The sequence below is a fragment of the Triplophysa dalaica genome, chromosome 14, assembly GCF_015846415.1.
Source record: "Triplophysa dalaica isolate WHDGS20190420 chromosome 14, ASM1584641v1, whole genome shotgun sequence".
NCBI lineage: Eukaryota > Metazoa > Chordata > Actinopteri > Cypriniformes > Nemacheilidae > Triplophysa > Triplophysa dalaica.
The window spans coordinates 12,634,454-12,653,789 of NC_079555.1; the positions used below are offsets into that span (position 1 = coordinate 12,634,454).

Below are 19,336 nucleotides of genomic sequence, written 5' to 3' on the forward strand. Positions count from 1 at the left end.
TTAGGGGAGAACTCATGGGTGGAATGTTCAGACTAAAGGAGTTTACCGCAAGGTGGAAGTCCACCTAGGCAACCCATGACCTTCTCTAGGTGGGAACCAATCATGAGGATACATCAGACGAAACCACCCTGCTGGGTTACTACGTCTGGAGCAGTAGGTCTGGTTAGAGCTATACAGTAGAAAACTCAGCTGGTCCCGGCCTACAGGGGCAGGGCTGCTCTGCCCGGCCCGCCCACACGTGGTGCTTAGTGATGGGTAGAATGCCTGATCTTGACCCAGTGGGGGAAGAAGGGAGGCAAGAATAGCACGCTGAACCACTTAGGAGGGGGGGAAGGTGCTTTCACAGGCGCATGAAACGGGTTCTTCGCAGAGGATGTTAAACCTTTTTTCTCGGTATTGAACCCTCCTCTGTCTCCATGATAGCGTGACTGACTGCCGAGCATGCACAGTCAGTTTTGGACTCAGCAGTCCCCTTGAAACTATTTCAGAGGCTCCCGGGACACCTGGCATCCTCGGCTGGGGCTGATACCCCACGGGTTGATGCACATGAGACCGCTCCAACACTGGCTTTAGAGTCAAGTTCCCTGGAGAGCGTGTGCCACCGGCAGCAGGTGTACGGTTATCACGCCTCGCTGCAGAAGCGCACCCTAACCCCCTGGTCTTCAATGACCTTTCTACAGACAGGGTTCCCTCTCGGGCAGGTTACGAGGCATGTCGTGATGACGACGGACGCCTCCCCGCAGGGCTGGGGTGCCGTGTGCAACGGGCACGCATTTTCGGGGCAATGGACTTGCCCTGCCTTCACTGGCATATTAACTGCCTAGAGTTGTTGGCTGCGTTACTGGCACTGAAGAGGCTACATCCTCTCGTGCAGGACAAGCATGTGCTGGTTCGTTACCGACAGCACAACTTTGGGTGGAGTTCAGGCAGCCTCAGGTAGACTTGTTTGCCTCCCTGGACACCACCCATTGCCCGCTATGGTACTCCCTGTACGAGGCCCCCCTCGGCATGGATGTATCTTTCTCACGTTTGTAATACAAGTCAGTTAATAAGAGTACTTTATGTAGTTTTATATTATTTATTTGAATGAATTAAGAGTCATTTTGTACCCCCACCGCCCCCCCGACATATCCCCACTACCCGACACAGGCCGAGGCCCCATCGGACCTGCTGCCTCCCCCCTCCTCCGGCAGAGGAAGTCAAGCACTGCCATCTGAGACCCCAGTCTGTGGATGACCTGAAATATGAATGGTTGTAACGCCAGATACCAACGGGTGATCCGCGCGTTGGTATCTTTCATGCGGTGGAGCCACTGGTGGGGAGCGTGGTCCAAGTGGAGTGTGAATTCGCCCCCCAGGAGATAGTAACGGCGGGTGAAGATGGCCCGCCTGATCGCCAGGCACTCCTTCTCAATGATGCTGTACTTCGCCTCTCTCCTAGAGCGCTCTCGACTGAGGTACAGCACCGGCCGTTCTTCACCCTCCGTCCCCTGGGACAAAACCGCCCCCACGTCCCGATCCGACACGTCCGTCTGCAACGAAAAGGGAAGAGAAAAATCAAGGGAGTGCAATAACGGCCCGCCACAGAGAGCAGTCTTCACCTGGGTAAAAGCCTGCTGGCAAGGCTCCGTCCACTGGATGGAATCTGGTGCCTCCTTTCTAGTGAGGTCAGTCAGCGGGCTGGTGAGGTCCGAATAATTAGGTACAAACCTTCTGTAGTATCCCGGCAGCCCAAGGAACTGCCTCACCTCCTTTTTGGTCTTGGGCCTCGGTGTGGTCGCATCTGCTGCCGTCTTATCAATTTGGGGACGCACCTGCCCGTGACCCAAGTGGAAGCCCCGATACTTTACCTTCACATGCCCAATTGCACATTTATTCGGGTTAGCCGTCAGCCCAGCCCCTCTTAGTGAACTCAGGACCGCCCTCAGATGGTGCAAATGCCACTGCCAGTCGTTGCTGTAGATAATAATATTGTCCAGGTATGCCGCCGCATACCCAGCATGTGGTCGCAGCAGGCGGTCCATGAGAAGCTGAAAGGTGGCCGGAGCTCCGTATAAACCAAACAGAAGTGTGACAAACTGGTGTAATTCAAATGGCGTGGTGAAGGGTGTTTTTTCTTTGGATAAGGGAGATAAAGGGATCTGCCCATATCCTTTCGTTAGATACAATGTCATGTAAAAACAAGCCGCGCCCAGCCAATCCAGCAACTCGTCAATCCGTGGCATCAGATATGCGTCAAATTTCGACACAGTTTTGGCGTCTTTGTGCACAAACTTACGGATCATTGCCTTCAAAGTGCGATTAAAGCGTATGACCAACCCGTCTGTCTGTGGTAGATGCTGGTACGAACTGCTTTAATGCCCAATAACCCGTATAGTTCGTGGAGGGTCTGTGGCATGAACGCTGTGCCTTGATCCGTGAGAACCTCCTTCGGGATTCCCACGCAGGAGATGTTTCGAAACAGGGCGTCCGCAACACTCTTGCCGGAAATGCTGCGAAGAGCCACTGCTTCTGAATCTTGTGTTGCATAGTCTACTATGACCAATGCGAAGCGATGCCCTCGTGCCGACCGCTCTAATGGCCCGATCAGGTCCATACCAATTCTCTTGAAAGGGACCTGAACCAATGGGAGGAGGCACAATGATGCTTTTGGGGTGGCCGGTGGGTTTACAAACTGACATTCAGGACAAGACGCGCACCATCTGAGGGCTGTTTAGTTGGCAGCGGCAGTAAAATTTGTCCAGTTAAGACTGGTCCTACCACTAAAATAATTTTAGAGAGATTATTTTAAGGTCAACAAACGGCTCATTGTTGCTTTAACTCACCTAAAATCATTGTCTGTTAATGTGTTTTTTGTGTCAAATTGAAAGTAAAAAGCTGAAGGAGCTGGACGGCGTAATATACCTATCAACATGTTTTCACCTCGTCATAAAATTAGGCGATTGGGATTGTTTACAATAAATCTTGTAAAACGAACGTAAATAAAATGTCTTTTAATGTCCAACTGTGCACGCATGTTTTTGATATTTAAGGCTCATTTTAAATAAACATGCAAAAACCAAATTAAACTTATTTAAAATTATAACACTATAAAACGTCTTCACAACATTGCTCTTGAAAGCCAGTCAAGTTCTGCGTCCCATGATCTAACCAAATCTTAAAAAATTGTGTTGAATTGACAAATAACCTCGGATTCAGGAGGAACAGAGTGGTTTTCGTCCCTGTCGTGGAACACTGGACCAGCTCTATACGCTCTTCAGGGTGCTGGAGGGTTCATGGGAGTTTGCCCAACCAATCCACATGTGTTTTGTGGATTTGGAGAAGGCATTCGACTGTGTCCCTCGCGGCATCTTGTGGAGGGTGCTCCGGGAGTATGGGATTCGGGACACTTTGCTAAGGGCTATCCGGTCCCTGTACGACCGCAGCAGGAGCTTGGTTCGCATTGCCGGCAGTAAGTCAGACCTTTCCCGGTGCATGTTGGACTCCGGCAGGGCTGCCCTTTGTCACCGGTTCTGTTCATTGTTTTTATGGACAAAATTTCTAGGCGCAACCAGGGGCCGGAGGGCGTCGGGTTTGGGGACCACACGATTTCATCTCTGCTCTTTGCGGATGATGTCTTCGTGCTGGCCCTATCAGACCAGGACCTTCAGCATGCACTGGGACGGTTTGTAGCCGAGTGTGAAGCGGCTGGGATGAGAATCAGCACCTCCAAATCTGAGGCCATGGTTCTCAGACGGAAAAGGTTGGCTTGCCCACTTCAGGTGGGTGGAGAGTCCCTGCCACAAGTGGAGGAGTTCAAGTATCTGGGGGTCTTGTTCACGAGTGAGGGAAGGATGGAACGGGAGATTGACAGATGGAACGGTGCAGCTTTTTCAGTAATGCCTGTCGCTGTACCGGTCTGTCATGGTGAAGAAGGAGCTGAGCAGCCGAAGCACTCGATTTACCGGTCAATCTACGTTCCTACTCTCACCTATGGTCATGAGCTGTGGGGCATGACCGAAAGGACAAGATCCCGGATACAGGCGGCCGAAATGAGCTTCCTCCACAGGGTGGCTGGGCGATCCCTTAGAGATAGGGTGAGAAGCTCAGTCACTCGGGAGGAGCTCAGTATAGAACCTCTTGTTCTGAAGAGCCTGAGAGCCTCTCACGACTGCAGCAGAAAACGATACGTGTTTGCAGCATAAGGGACACAACGTCTCTTCCCTCCATTAGGGAACTGAGGTTACAGACGTAACCAAGACGTTCCCTTTCTCTCGGTCTCTCGACGTTGTGTTGAGAACGACACATGGGGTTACCTATGGAAAACACCACGATGTTGTATCGCGTCACAATCTCTAGCGAAGCGACGGTAACAGGCCTGGGCGTGTATCCTTTCACGGACGAAGGCCTTAGCTCTCACTGGGGAGAGGCTGTCTGCCTGGTATTAACCAGTGTTTGGGTACGAAGGAAGGTTGGTGAGATACCTGTTCTTAGCCATATTTTTGGGTAAGAAGAGAGGTATATAGCACACTGACCGAACCTACTGGAGGGTGGAAAGGTATTTTCGCAGGCATACGCCCCCCCGGGTGCCAGTCCTACATGTCCCCACGCAGGGGTGGTGTGGTGTTGCGGGAGGCGAACAGGTTGACCTGGTCCTGTCCGAAACAGCATCCAAATTAGCTGGACTGCTGGGCTGGAGTCACCACTCTCCGCGAGGAGTAAACTGACGAGAAAGCATGTTGGCTGTCTGGTTCAGTTTGCCTGGGATGTGTGTGGCCCACAGGGAGCAGATCACCTCTTGACTCCACAGGAGGAGGCGTCGAGCAAGTCGTGTAAGCCACCGTGAGCGTACGCCACACTGACAATTAATGTACGCCAAAGCTGTAGTGCTGTCCTTGGACCAGCACGTGCTTGTCCCGCACGAGAGGCCGCAGCCTTCTCAGTGCAAGTTGCACAGCCCACAAGTCTTGGCAATTGATATGCCAGCGCAGGCGGGGGTTCGTCCAACGCTCCGCTACTGTGTGCCCGTTACACACGGCACTGTACCCCTGCAGGGAGGCGTCCGTCGTCACCACGACGAGCCTCGTAACCTGCCCGAGGGGGTCCCCCGCTCGGGGAAAAGTCATGGAAGACCAAGGGTTTAGGGTGCGTCGGCAGAAGGCCGTCATCACCATGCGCCTGCTGCCGGTGTGCCACGCTGTCCTCGGAACTCTACGCTGTAGCCAGTGTTGAAGCGGTCTCATGTGCATCAACCCGAGGGGTATTACCCCTGCTGAGGACGCCATGTGTCCCAGGAGCCTCTGAAATTGTTTCAGGGGGACCGCTGGCTTCCTGAAGTGTTCCAGGCAGTTCAACACCAACTGGGCACGTGCTGCTGACAGTCGCGCCGTCATGGTGACAGAGTTTAGTTCCATACCGAGAAAGAGGATGCTCTGCACTGGGGAGAGCTTGCTCTTCTCTCGGTTGACCTGTAATCCCAACCGATCTAGGTGCCGGAGCACCAGGTCCCTTTGTGTACATCAGATCTCGCGAGTGTGCCAAGATAAGCCAGTTGTCGAGATTGTTTAGTACCCGCACACCTTCCTCCCCTCAGGGGGATAGCGGGGCTTCCACGATCTTCGTGAAGACCGTGGGGACAGGGACAGACCGAAAAGGAGAACAGGTCGATTGCCACGAAACCAATCCTGACACCTGATAGCGCCTCTGCGTGAGCATCCTGAACGCATCCTGCTTTGTTCAGGGTACGCAGACCTATGGGGTGTGACCCGCCGTCTTGGGAATGATGAAGTGCGGGCTGTAACCCCCTGAACATCTTGGTTTTGAGGGACGAACTCGATACCTGTTTCGCCAGAAGGGTGTTGACATCTACCCCAAGTATGGAGGCGTCCCTGCCTCTGACAGAGGGAGAGAGGATACCCCGAAACTTGGGAGAGTCTCTGGCGAACCAGATCGAGTAACCAAGACGGACCACCCTCATTAGCCACCGAGACAGTGTGGGCAGCTCTCGAGCTCCCAGGGACTGTGACAGAGGGACCAAGGGGACGGTCTGCTTCATCATTCCACGGGGGGTGGTTCGTTGGCTGGCGGAGCTAACCATCTGTCACGGGGCTCCCCGGAGGGAAGGTTGGCTCCGCCTACTTACCTGCCTGGCGGGACAGCTGCACGCACTGTCGGTTTGAGAGTGGTGGCAGCTGTCGTGTGTGTACGACCTTACGCCTCGCCAGGGCGTGAGGTCGGGTTGCCGGACACAGTCCATTGGAGTGTGCGATTGGCTGCAAGTACACCCGGGGAGAACGGAAAAACTGTGTGAGTAAGTGGGCGCCAGGCCCTGAAAAGGGTCCGTCTTTGGTGACGAGGCAGGAGCCGTCCCGACTGTACCGACTGTCTGCTTCTTCACCGTTCTCTGTGTCACTCTTTTGCGCAAGGTACAGCCGGGGGTGTCTCTCCTGGACAACTACCTTGGACATCGCACGACCCAGGGCCCGTGCCGCCAACTTTTTGCCCATAGAGCGCTGTCAGTGGCATGGCATGGAGATCCTGCAATATACCTGGGTCGGCCTTACCCTTGTGGAGCTCTCTCAACGCCTTGGCCTGGCGGACCTGCAGGATGGCCATGGCATAGAGAGAGGAGGCAGCCTGGCCCACAGCAGCGCAGGCCTTCGACACTAGTGATGCCGAAGTCCTACACCCTTTGGACGGTAGGCGTGGCCGATTCCCCCAGGTGGCAGCCGTCTGTGGCACAGGTGCACCGCAGCCGCACGTTCCACCCGGGGGATCTTCAGTCCTGAAAAGGACTTTTTAGAAAAAATCTCTTACACCTCCGGAACCGCCGAGACGCCCAGGGGAAGGTCGCTGCAGGTAGGGACGATCCCCTGCTCTACGTCGTATATCCGGCAATGTAGAAGAAGAATTTGTTGAATTAGTTTTGTTCGTAGTCATGAGCGAAGGCTCTGAAGAACAAAAGGTAAATGAATGCTGCACGCAGGCTTCCTTTTATACCGGACATCCGGGGGCGGAGACCGGCATGCAAATTTCATTCGCCAAATTTCATCGTCCTTTTCTATAGTAGTCAGAGTTGATTGGTTCTCAAGGGCGAACCCCATTTGTCGTTCTTGACACAACGTTGAGAGACCGACAGAAAGGGAACAGTGCTGGTGCATTGTCTGATTTATGTGTTAACTTCATTAATGTGATTGGATGTAAAACTTCTGGCTTTAAAAGCATTCACCACTGGTTCCTTATTTGAATCCTCTGTTACTTTTATTACTCTTACTGCTGGTAAGAGAAAAATGGGGGATTGTCTTAAAGAAATCTGTCAACAAAATGAATACACACAAAAGTCCACAATATCTATATAAAATGTGATTACAAAAAGGTACTTGTAGGAGATTTTTTATTTATTTAATAAGATCTGATGTGATATTGGCTTTGTATTATTATTCAATAAACCTAAAGTTAATAAGTGACTTAAGTTTTTGACCAACTATCTTGACTAGTAACTACTCACTGGATTGGTTAAAGGCAGATTTGTTCTAACAAATCTAGAACTAATCTGAAATTTGTTCTGGATATTTTTACACTAAGGTTTGGAAAAGTAAAACTTTTTTAGGGAAATGGCCATTTCTATTTCACTGCTTGATTCTGAATCTTATTTCTTATTGATTTTTTTTTTAAATATCATATACAATTTATTGTCTGAGGTTACTGATAATATAAAGTTTATATGGATGCTTTTTATGCCATGTAGTTATTAACCTTGTTATGAAGAAACCATGCACCAAACCCACATTTGTATGTCCTGTTTCTAACTAGCTGTATAAATTCTCCTCCAGGAACAGTCTACATAATAACAGCTTTCAATTACCTTCTTTACCCGAAGTGCTGTGTTTTAAATTAGGCTTATCCTGGGAGATGGAATGCCCTTAACATACAGCAATGACTGTCTCCTGGTAATATTAGTGTGAAGACATGAAAACTGTAGCCTGGAGCTACACTTCTGTATACCCCTGTTCTCTCTTTGTGTATGCATGTAAATATAGCCTGGAGCACAATAAAATACCCCTAAATGCTTACAGAAGAACCTGTAATGAGCCATTAAACCACAGGTCTAAAGGTACCAAGAGGATATACTTTACACAACCTTGCAGAGGAAGAGAACTCTTAAAGCTTAAAGCTAATACATTTCACAGTATTTTATAATTGTAATATAATTATACATGTATGGAATTTTAATGTCATTGTTGATTTATTAGTAACAAAAGTATTTTTAATACTAATATTATTATAGTAAATTGATTTACTATTTTTAAAATCCTGCAGAAAACATACAACGACATTTCATAACTGACATTTTTATATGGGGTCCTATGGTAATAAAAAGATTAAAAAGCGAATAATTCTATTAGCAGTGTATGCACAATGGCATTCTTGTTTTCTGGCGTGCTGCTCAACTTTCTTTCCATCAAGTCATTTCCTCAAGGGAGTGTATGTGATACTTTTTAAGACGTTGATTTTGAGCACAGTATAAAGCTAGCCTAGGATGACTCCTGTGGGCGCTGTATCTTTCACGTTTGTATGTAGTACTGGCGTCATGTCATGTAGAAAATGCTACTGTGGTGTTTAATGAAGCTTCAAAGTGGTGCATGATTGGGTTCAACCGGTGAAGTGTATAGAGAAAGGATGTCACTTCAGGGTTTGTATGTGTGTTTGACGGTCTTGTTCCTCAGCACTTTGATCTCTTCTCAGCTCTTCCAGACCTGTCGACTTATCCGCAGCACCTCTGATCTGGCAGTGCTGACCAGTGAGGGAGACATCACCATCGGTGGCCTTTTCTCTCTACATGACACAGTGCTGGAATCTCCACTGTCTTTTACTGCAAAACCACTACCAACACATTGCTCAGGGTCAGTCAGTAAATAGAGATTGCATATCTTTAAAGATTTTCATTTTTAATTCATTGAATGTATCTAAATGAAAGTTAAGACTCATATTTGGTCTGTACGTATTGAATATGTTTTATCACAGTCTTAAGCTATTTTAAATGAAAAAAAAATATTTTAGTGATTTAATTTGTATTATGTATTTTTGTTGTTTTGTATCAAAAAGGTTTAACTTTCGAACCTTTAGATGGATGCAGACAATGATTTTTGCCATAGAGGAGATCAACAGAGATGACCGACTCCTGGCCAACTTAACTCTGGGTTACAAGATTTATGACACATGCAGTACACCTTTCCATGGCCTCCGTACAGCCTTGGCCCTGATGAGTGGTCACGAAGAGGACCAAGGCAACCCAGAGTGCCTAGACAGAGTGCCTGTCGTCATTGGTGATGGAGGATCCACATTATCCTTAGTGATTGCACGGTTTCTGGGTGTTTTCCATGTTCCACAGGTGAGCTGTGGATACACTGGAGTTGTTGCAGGTGTTTTTGTGTGTGTATGTGTTTAACGCCTTCTCCTCTTCTCACTTTTAGGTCAGCTATTTCTCCAGCTGTGCATGTCTAAGTAACAAACTTGAGTTTCCTTCATTTCTGAGGACAATGCCCAGTGACTTCTTTCAAGTGGATGCTCTTACACAGCTGGTGCAACACTTTGGTTGGAACTGGGTTGGCACTTTCGCAGGGGATGATGCTTATGGTCGTGGAGGTGCTCAGATCTTCAATGACGAGGTTACCAAACTGGGTGCATGTATTGCTTTTTATGAAATTATACCTAAAAACCACGAGAAAGCAGAGATGACGAGGATTGTAAAGAGAATTGGTGAGTCAGGTGCCCGGGTGGTCCTGGTCTTTGCTCTAGAGCAAGATGCAAGGGCTCTCTTCTGGGAAGCCCTCCGTCAGAACCTCACTGGCATACAATGGTTGGCCAGCGAGGCCTGGATCACGGCGGCTGTTCTCTCCACTCCTGAATTTCACTCCATCCTTCAAGGCTCCATGGGATATGCCATCCGTAAGGCTGATATTCCCGGGCTGCAGCCTTTCCTGCTACGGCTGCATCCCTCCAAGTACCATCAGGACCCATTTGTTTTGGAGTTTTGGGAAGAAATGTTTCAGTGCTCTTTAGGCAAGGACTCCTCTCTTAGACCACCCTGTAATGGATCTGAAGTGCTGGTCAACACAGGGAACATTTATTCCGATGTAACCCAGCTCAGAATCTCTTATAATGTTTATAAAGCAGTGTATGCAATTGCTCACGCTCTTGATTTAATGCTGCTCTGTGAACCAGGCAAAAGACCTTTCATGTGGGAATCGTGCCCAAACTCCAGCACCATTAAATCAGGGGAGGTAAAAGTCACCATTTATTTTTTATATAATCTTCTTATTTCACACCGATTGTCTCAAATATTCTTTGGTGTTCAGTAGATTAAGCTGAAACATGATGTTTGGAAGTGTTGCCATTTTATGGGTTTTGTTTCTCTCTCTATCTTTCATTCTCCCTCATTGGCTTTTTTGTTGGTCTCATTTATTAACTCGCACGCATTCATACAGCTTCTGCATTATCTGAAGCACGTACATTTCACTAATGAGTTTGGTGAAGAGACAAAGTTTGATGATAACGGAGATCCTGCTGCTATGTATGATCTCATCAACTGGCAGCTCGGTGGCAATAGAGAGGTGCAGTACGTCACGGTGGGCAGGTTTGATGAAACAATGCAGCCTAAATTAATGATTGAAGAGACAAACATCATCTGGAATGGAAACCAAAGACAAGTAATTCTCCATTATTTGTTACTATTTAATTTCTTTTCTATTACAAGCTTTAGTCCATTTGATATTTTTTTCTTCCATCTACTTATATTCATATGTATCGTGCAAATGTTTAATCGTTTTGAAAACCCGTAAATCACAAAACATTGATAAGTCGAAATGTTAAGACAAATCTGTGAAAAGTGAAATAAGTGAAATTAGAATATAAAGGTGTTACAACTTTTTAGGTCAATAATAAAAAAAGCTAATTTGCAACATATGACTTAATACTGTTTACTGCTGGTACGTTATTGGTTAATTTCTTGCCTCCATAAAAACACAGTAAGCCATTTGAAACTTTGATCACTTTTTTGACCATTTTGTATGAACATGTGAGTATACATACTCAATACATACAGATGAGGGACATAACACATGTGATTCAAATGTCTGTGAAATCCGGGCTAAAGTCCTAAAATATAATAGAAAGATTAGGAGCTTCAAAAATGTCAAAGCCATATAATGGCAAAAATAGGTAGGGTTTTGTTTATTGGTGTAAATTATGTATTATTATATATCTTTTTGTAGAAAAAACTAAAACCCACAAAATGACATCAGCTGTGTTTTCACAGCCAGGGTCACAATAAATTCTGTAAATCACGTCTAACTCAAATGTTTATACTGGAAAAGAAACAGGTCTCAGATTTTTGGACTTTACTGGGATGACTGTGCTTAGTATTTTTTTGTTTTACAATGTCTGATGTATATCCCTGTAGTCGGTTTGCTTTCTGAATTGCAGGTCCCTGTGTCCGTCTGCAGCACCAGCTGTCCACCAGGCACTAGAAAAGCTACCAGGCCAAACTTTCCTGTCTGCTGCTTTGACTGCATTCTCTGTGCAGCTGGGGAGGTTAGCAATCAGACAGGTGTGTCCTAAATCAACCCATCTCTGTTGATGTTTGTGTGTATACACAAATGCAGTTTGGGATGATTTTCTCAGTGTAGCATACCCTATTCCATTATGGAAAAAAATATGAGAAAATAATTATTGTTCTTTTTTTGTATGTGTCAGATGCCTTAGAATGTGAAAAATGCCTGTCTGAGTTCTGGTCCAATACAAGACGAGACACCTGCATCCCGAAACTGGTCGAGTTCCTCTCCTTCAGCGATACCATGGGAATCACATTAATAGCCATGGCCTTGCTTGGGTCCTGTTTCACTCTGGCAGTTGCTCTGATATTTGCCATCAAACGTCACACCCCCATTGTCAGAGCTAACAACTCTGAGCTCAGTTTCCTCATTCTCAGCTCACTATGGCTTTGTTTTTTGTGTGCACTAGCCTTTATTGGACGTCCAACGTCCTGGTCCTGTGGGCTTCGCCACACTGCTTTTGGTATTGCGTTCTCTCTCTGCCTGTCCTGTATACTCGGGAAGACTTTGGTGGTGCTCATGGCCTTCAGGGCTACTTTACCAGGCAGCAATGTGATGAAATGGTTTGGCCCTCTTCAGCAACGCGGCATTATATTCTTGTGCACGGCTGTGCAGGTAGTGATTTGCTGCACGTGGCTGAGTGTTGCACCTCCCGTCCCACGCAAGCTCATGACCAGCGAAACTGCCCGGATTATAATTTTGTGTGATGTAGGCTCCCCTTTAGCATTCTCACTGGTGCTGGGCTATATCGGCCTGCTGGCTGCATTGTGCTTCCTCATGGCCTTCCTTGCTCGAAAGCTCCCTGACAATTTCAATGAAGCTAAGTTCATTACTTTTAGCATGTTGATATTTTTCGCTGTGTGGATAGCGTTTGTTCCAGCATATGTCAGCTCACCGGGGAAGTACACCGTGGCTGTTGAGATTTTTGCCATTTTGGCCTCCAGTTACGGCCTGTTACTGTGTATCTTCACCCCAAAGTGTTACATCATTCTGCTTAGACCTGAGAAAAATACAAAGAGATATTTGATGTCCAAATCCAACACAGAAAGAAAATATTAAAAAATAATAATAATAATATTTAATGTATATTGATTGATATGGCTTGTCTTCTACAGTCTGCTTTTACAACTGCTTCCTAAATATATGCAGATTAAAAATATTTCCCTCAAAAATGCATTTCGCAGTTGTTTGTTCACCATTTATCTGAATTTTCCTAAATGTGTCAATCTATACCCAGTACTTATGATAAACTTAACACATAAAATACGATAGAGGCATTCATTGAAAATAATTATGCTCATCTTTCCAACCCCTTTGTTTCTCACTGTAAGGCCTGATCCTCTGTTTGCTCTGCCAACACTCATGAAGTATGCAATAATGAAGATGACATGAAACCGCTTGTGCACCTTAAGGCTAATTAAAATAATAGTTAAACATGTCAACATCACTTCTCTCTTACTCAATGAACACTGCAAAAACAAATGCACACTAATGAATTTATTCCACATCAACCACACGTGGCGCCTCTTCTTTATCATGGGGAGAATTGAGAGAAAGGAAATACAGACATTCCAGTCTTTGGGGAGACTGGAGATGTAACATTAACATTACATGATACATAAGTAATAGTAGTGTCACTTTGTTTAGTTGTGTCTTGTGATATTACAAATAAAAAATTGAAATACCATTCCATTATTTTATTTTAATTATTTGTGTCAGTTGCAATATTTACTTTTATGGAGCCCTTAACATAATGTATTATTAATTGAGACTGCAATAAAAAATGTATAGTAAAATAAAAAAAAAAAGGGGAACTTGAATTATTCGGTATCAAATCCTTAAGAGGTCACATTTCAAAGCCTTACTGGTTTAAATAGTCAAAACCTGTATTCCCTCAGAAAAGTCTCCTAATTTTTGAAATATATTAATTTATTATTATTTTTAAATATTTACATTTTTTTATCCTAAATATATTACTTTAAAAAGGGTTGGTGAAGGAATGCTTTACAAATGAGAATATGATTTAATTTGGAGTCTTCATTTTTAGATTATTAACTGCATGCCATTGTTATGCCTTTGATGGCCTAGTTAGGTAGCCTAGGTAGTGTACGAGCATGCCATTATCCACATGCAGTACAGTAATGTATATGTGTGGTCCTTGTAAACTCTACAGTGTGGAGACAAAAAGAGTAATGACCTTGTAGGACATTTATTGGGTCCCTATGAGGAAAACAGCTAATAATCATACAGTGTGTGAGTGTGTGTGTGTGGGGGTGTGCGTGCGTGTGAACTCGGGCATGTGTGTCTTTTTATCTTTGTGTCCCTTTACTCCTTTATGTCTCTGCAGAGAGCCTCAGTACAATACCTTTATAAAGTCCTTTACCCAGACTACCAGTTTCCAGCTGTTGGCTGGGCAGACCACTGTGGAGAGATGAAGATGCCAGTCCTACAGACTTTACTTTTGGTGTTCCCTTTCCTCTACACCATTCAAACCACCTCAGATGAGGACTGTAAACTCTGGAGGGACCTAGACTCGGCGGTGGTCCATAAAGATGGCCACATAGTTCTGGCTGGTATGTTTCCCATCCACTCTAAAGGCGTTGAACAGGAGCTAAACTTTACAAGTCGGCCAGACCAGAGGACATGCAGGGGGTAAAGAAAAAAGACAATTAACTTGTGTACTTTATCTTTAAATCATTAATTTCAGCGTTTTTTTTTTATATATTGTAAAAGGTTTTTTTTCAACAGTTTGGTAAAACAGCATTTTTGTTTCTATTTATCTAATGGCAAAAATGTCACAATGTTTACTGTCATTTTTAGTGAGTTTCTGCTCAACATTCATGTTTTCAATACCTTTTCAAGTCTGATCTCTCTTCTAGGTTCAACATGCGAGTTTTTCGTTGGTCTCAGTCAATGATCTTCTTCATTGAGGAGATCAACCGAAACCCTGCACTCCTGCCAAACATTACGCTGGGCTACAGGCTGTATGACACGTGTGGGCTGACTACATTGTCTCAGAGGACAGCGTTGTCTGTGGTCTCTCAACCCAGAAAGAAAAGCATTTCTGGGGTGTGCTCTACCCCAAGCATCCCCATCATAATAGGGGACTCTGGATCCACCCTGTCCATGGCCAATTCCAGACTACTCAACTTGTTTCGTATCCCACTGGTGAGGGCGGACCAGAAACCAGAAAAGCTTCTGGAAATAATAATATTCTCAAAAATACTTATGTAATGTTGACAAGTAAAATATCGAAACATTCATTCAGACAAATGGATTTTCTTTGAAGATCAAAATTTCAGAAAATATTAGGACTTTAATAGGATACAGTGACCCAAAGCGAGCAAATTTTGCACAATAGAGGAAAGGCACGTTTTGCATAATATAACAAAATAACAAACCATCAACAAAAAATATTAAATTTAGGAATTTATAGTTTTATAATGTTTTGGGGGCACTGAATACAGTATATCGAATACGAATGTTAAATATGTATTTAAAGGGATAGTTCACCAAAACAAATTCTGCCATGAATGGCTCACTCTCTAGTTGTTTCAAATCTGTACAAATGTCTCTGTTTGGTTGAATGCAGAGAAAGATATTTGGACAAATGCTTGTAATCAAACAGATCTGGGGCACCATAGGATGAAAAATTACAATGTAGTAAAATGTTTTTGCTCTCCTACATTCTTTTAAATATCTTCTTTTGTGTTCACAAGAACAAAAACATATATAGTAATTGTTCCTAGTATGGTTCAATGGTGGCCAAGAACTGTGGTTATACGCAATATTCTAGATATCTTTCTCACAAAGAAATGTATACAGATTTGGAACAACTCGAAGGTGAATAAATGACGGCAGATTTTTATTTTTTGGGGCTCTTTAACATATTTGTAAATCTCTCTGTTCACTTTTCTTTCAAGTTAAGTCCACTCCTTTGTTCCCTTTCCCACCTCAGGTGAGTTACTTTGCATCGTGCGCTTGCCTGAGTGACAAGCACCAGTTCCCTTATTTCTTTCGCACAATCCCCAGTGATGTCAACCAAGCCAACGCTCTTGCACGTCTGGTCAAGCACTTCGGGTGGACCTGGGTGGGCACGGTCGGTGCTGACGACGCCTACGGGCGCACCGGCATAGACATGTTTACAGCGGAAGTGACTCGCCTTGGTGTGTGTGTGGCTTATCGAGTTATCATTCCCAAACTCCCTACCCAGCAACAGCTCCAAGAAATCGTAAGGACCATACGAGATTCAACAGCACGTGTTTTGGTGGTTTTCGCCATTGAGGAGGATATCAAACCAGTGGTGGACGAAATAATACGGCAGAACGTGACTGGGAAGCAGTGGGTGGCTAGTGAGGCGTGGGTGACCTCCACTCTCATTTCTACCACAGACAACTACCCCTCCCTTAGCGGAACTATTGGTTTTGCCATCCGCCGAGCTGAAATACCGGGCCTCAAAAGCTTTCTTGAAAGCATACAGCCTCTGGCTAAGCCCTACAATCCATTTGCAAGGGAATTCTGGGAAACCCAGTTCCAGTGCTCTTTAAACACAAGTCTTCTTTTTGCTTCTACAACTGAGCCGGTCCAGTACAGCCGCACGTGTAGTGGAAAAGAGATGATCATGGACACTCAGAGTATTTATAATGATGTGTCTGAGCTCAGGGTGACATATAACATGCACAAGGCTGTTTATACTGTTGCGTATGCACTGCATAACCTGCTTCTCTGTCAGAGAGAGAATGTTTCTGCTTTTACACAACCATGCCCTGATATCCTAAATCTACAGCCTTGGCAGGTACAACAAAATTTTATATATTCTAAAATAAATGAAAAGAGAATGATAACATCTATCATTTGTGCTTCCACAGGTTGTTGAGGTTCTGCGGAAAGTGAACTATACAAACATATTTGGTGATTTGATTTACTTTGATAAAAATGGAGACCCAGTCGGGTCATATGACATAGTGAACTGGCAAAGAGGGAGAGAAGAGGATCTGGTGCAGTATGTTACAGTGGGTCGCTTTGACTCCTCATCCCCAACAGCACAGCAGTTAGTGCTAAACCAGGATCAAATCATCTGGCATGGGGGAAGTAAGAAGGTATAGCATCTTATTCGATTGGGATAAGTATTTAAACTTATAGTGATAAATAGATTAAAAAGATCAATTTGTTCTGTTCTGTTCTGTTTTTTATTTTAATATTTTATTTTATTTTATTAAACCCTTATTGTCACCCTTCTGTGACAGGTACCAGTGTCAGTGTGTTCTGCTAGCTGCCTGCAGGGATTCAGGAAGGTTACACGAGAGGGTCAGCCTGTGTGTTGCTATGATTGTGTGCTTTGTGCAGAGGGCAGCATAAGCAATACTACTGGTATCCTCAGACAGACACATACACATACACATTAATACATAATGAAGTTAAATGTTTGAAGAAAGTATTACATTTTATTGTACTTAAGCATTAAAAGTAAGAAAATACATTTGTTTATGAAATGTCTTGGAATAATAAGTTTGATATTAAGTTTTACAATTTGGAAAAGTACATTTTTCCAAAGTTAATAAATAAATCAGCTTGAATTGCTTGAAATACTGTCTGCTTGAATTTGTTTCCTGAAACACACCACTAAATCTAAAGCATCATTAAAGCTCTGAGAAAATATTATAAATCCAACACATATAAGAAAGTACATGCTAGCTGTTGAAACCCTTCTCTTAGTTCATTGTTTTGTGTGTCCATGTTTAGACCAGTCCGAATGCATTCCGTGCCCTGAAGATTTCTGGTCCAACCAGCATCGCAACCATTGCCTCCCCAAGCAGATCGAGTTCCTGTCATACTCAGAGGCTTTTGGAATGGCCCTGGCTGCTACAGCCATTCTGGGTGCTGTTTCTGCAATGACGGTCGCTGTGATTTTCTTCCGGCATCGTTACACGCCGCTGGTTCGTGCTAATAACTCAGAACTGAGCTTTTTGTTGTTGCTGTCTCTCACTCTCTGCTTCATGTGTGCGCTAACCTTCCTTGGCCAGCCATCACGATGGGCCTGCCCTCTTAGACGGACAGCTTTTGGCTTGACCTTTGCCCTTTGCCTCTCCTGTCTCCTAAGTAAAACCCTGGTTGTGCTAATGGCCTTTAAAGCCACGTTGCCTGGTAACAACACAGCTCGTTGGTTCCGCCCCCCTCAGCAAAGACTGGGTGTGTTTTTGTGTTCTGTCCTGCAGGGCGGAGTTTGTGCGGCTTGGCTTACCACAGCTCCTCCGTATCCTGTGAGAAACACCTGGCTGTATCGCGACCGGATTATTTTAGAGTGTCACCTGGGTTCGGTAGCCCTTTTCTGCTGTGTATTGGGTTACATTGGCTGCTTAGCTGCCTTCTGCTTCATCTTGGCTTTTTTGGCAAGAAAATTGCCTGATAACTTCAATGAAGCTAAATTCATCACATTCAGTATGCTCATATTCTGTGCTGTGTGGATCACATTTATCCCAGCTTATGTCAGTTCGCCTGGAAAATTCACAGTAGCTGTGGAGATATTTGCCATTTTAGCTTCTAGTTATGGAGTGCTTCTGTGTATTTTTGCCCCTAAATGTTACATCATTATTTTCATGCCTGAGAGGAATTCTAAAAAATATCTTATGTCCCAAAGATGATTAGCCATTAGCGTGTCTCTGCTTGTACATGTGAGGCTTTGAATGCTTTCAATTTATTCAATTCAATTCAATTTTATTTATATAACGCTTTTCACTCTGTTCATTGTTCCAAAGCTGCTTTACAGGAAAATATAGGAAAAACACAAAAAAGGTTCAACAAAGCACAGTGCATGGTGTTCTTAAAACAAGCAAGATCACTCTAGTAAATAATAAAACCGATAAATTCAGTCTCTCTGTGGTTTATTTAGCATATGATGCATTGAGTGAAAGCTTGGCTGAAAAAATGTGTGGAATTTGGAGAGTGTGTCACAACCTCGAATAGTGTCGGGAAGGCTATTCCAGAGTTTAGGTGCTGCGTAGGAGAAAGCTCTACCCCTTGGTGGATTTAATTATTCTTGGAGTTATCAAAAGTCTGGAGTTTTGAGATCTTAGAGAGTGTGATGGGTTGTAATGTGATAGAAGCTCTGTTAAGTAGGTAGGGTCTAAACCGTTTAGGGCTTCATAAGTAATGAAAATAACTTTAAAGTCAATACGACACTTAATGGGTAACCAGTGTTTTTGTTTTTGATCCGATAAGTAATATTTCTGTTTTATTCGAATTTAAAAGAAGAAAATTACTAGTCATCCAATTTTTGTTCATATATATGTATATATTAATCTGAAAACCATGATTTTAAGCAAAAGATTCTTTATGTCTTTGTAACACAATCACAAATATGATGTTCTGCCACTAGAGTGCACAAGTGTTTCAGTTAAACTCCTCAATAAGACATGGACAAGTGAGACTTGTCCCAGATGTTACACAAGCCTCTAAAACAAATACATTAATTAAAATGTAATCAATAAATTAACCAGTATTTAAACTATTAGTGTTTATCAAAAACATTAGGCATGTGTTGGGCAAATTTGGATTCCTAAACTCTTAAAATGGATGTGTTAATTTTAACTCATTGTTTTGTGTTATTTATTTAACACATTGTGTGTTACTTTCAACACCCATTGTGTTGATTTTTAACATTCACACTTGCTAATTATGATTGAATTTCAATGAGATATGCAGAAAACGAATTTGGACTGACAGCCTGAAAATAGCCGTGTCTTGAAC

The 19,336-nt window shown here is 44.3% G+C and overlaps 3 protein-coding genes across 3 annotated transcripts in view; all 3 read left to right on the forward strand.

Annotated features, from left to right (window-relative positions):
* Positions 1 to 19,336, forward strand: part of LOC130435844 (uncharacterized) — a 476,195-nt gene that overhangs the window by 187,297 nt on the left and 269,562 nt on the right. The window lies entirely within an intron of this gene.
* Positions 8,658 to 12,649, forward strand: LOC130435977 (extracellular calcium-sensing receptor-like). Its single transcript, XM_056766871.1, has 6 exons — positions 8,658 to 8,881; positions 9,084 to 9,369; positions 9,452 to 10,261; positions 10,466 to 10,687; positions 11,463 to 11,586; positions 11,733 to 12,649. The coding sequence occupies exons 1-6, from the start codon at positions 8,658 to 8,660 to the stop codon at positions 12,647 to 12,649; spliced, it is 2,583 nt and encodes an 860-aa protein (XP_056622849.1).
* Positions 14,166 to 18,231, forward strand: LOC130435831 (extracellular calcium-sensing receptor). The gene is made up of 6 exons (XM_056766682.1): positions 14,166 to 14,242; positions 14,470 to 14,758; positions 15,549 to 16,385; positions 16,459 to 16,689; positions 16,837 to 16,960; positions 17,333 to 18,231. The coding sequence occupies exons 1-6, from the start codon at positions 14,166 to 14,168 to the stop codon at positions 18,229 to 18,231; spliced, it is 2,457 nt and encodes an 818-aa protein (XP_056622660.1).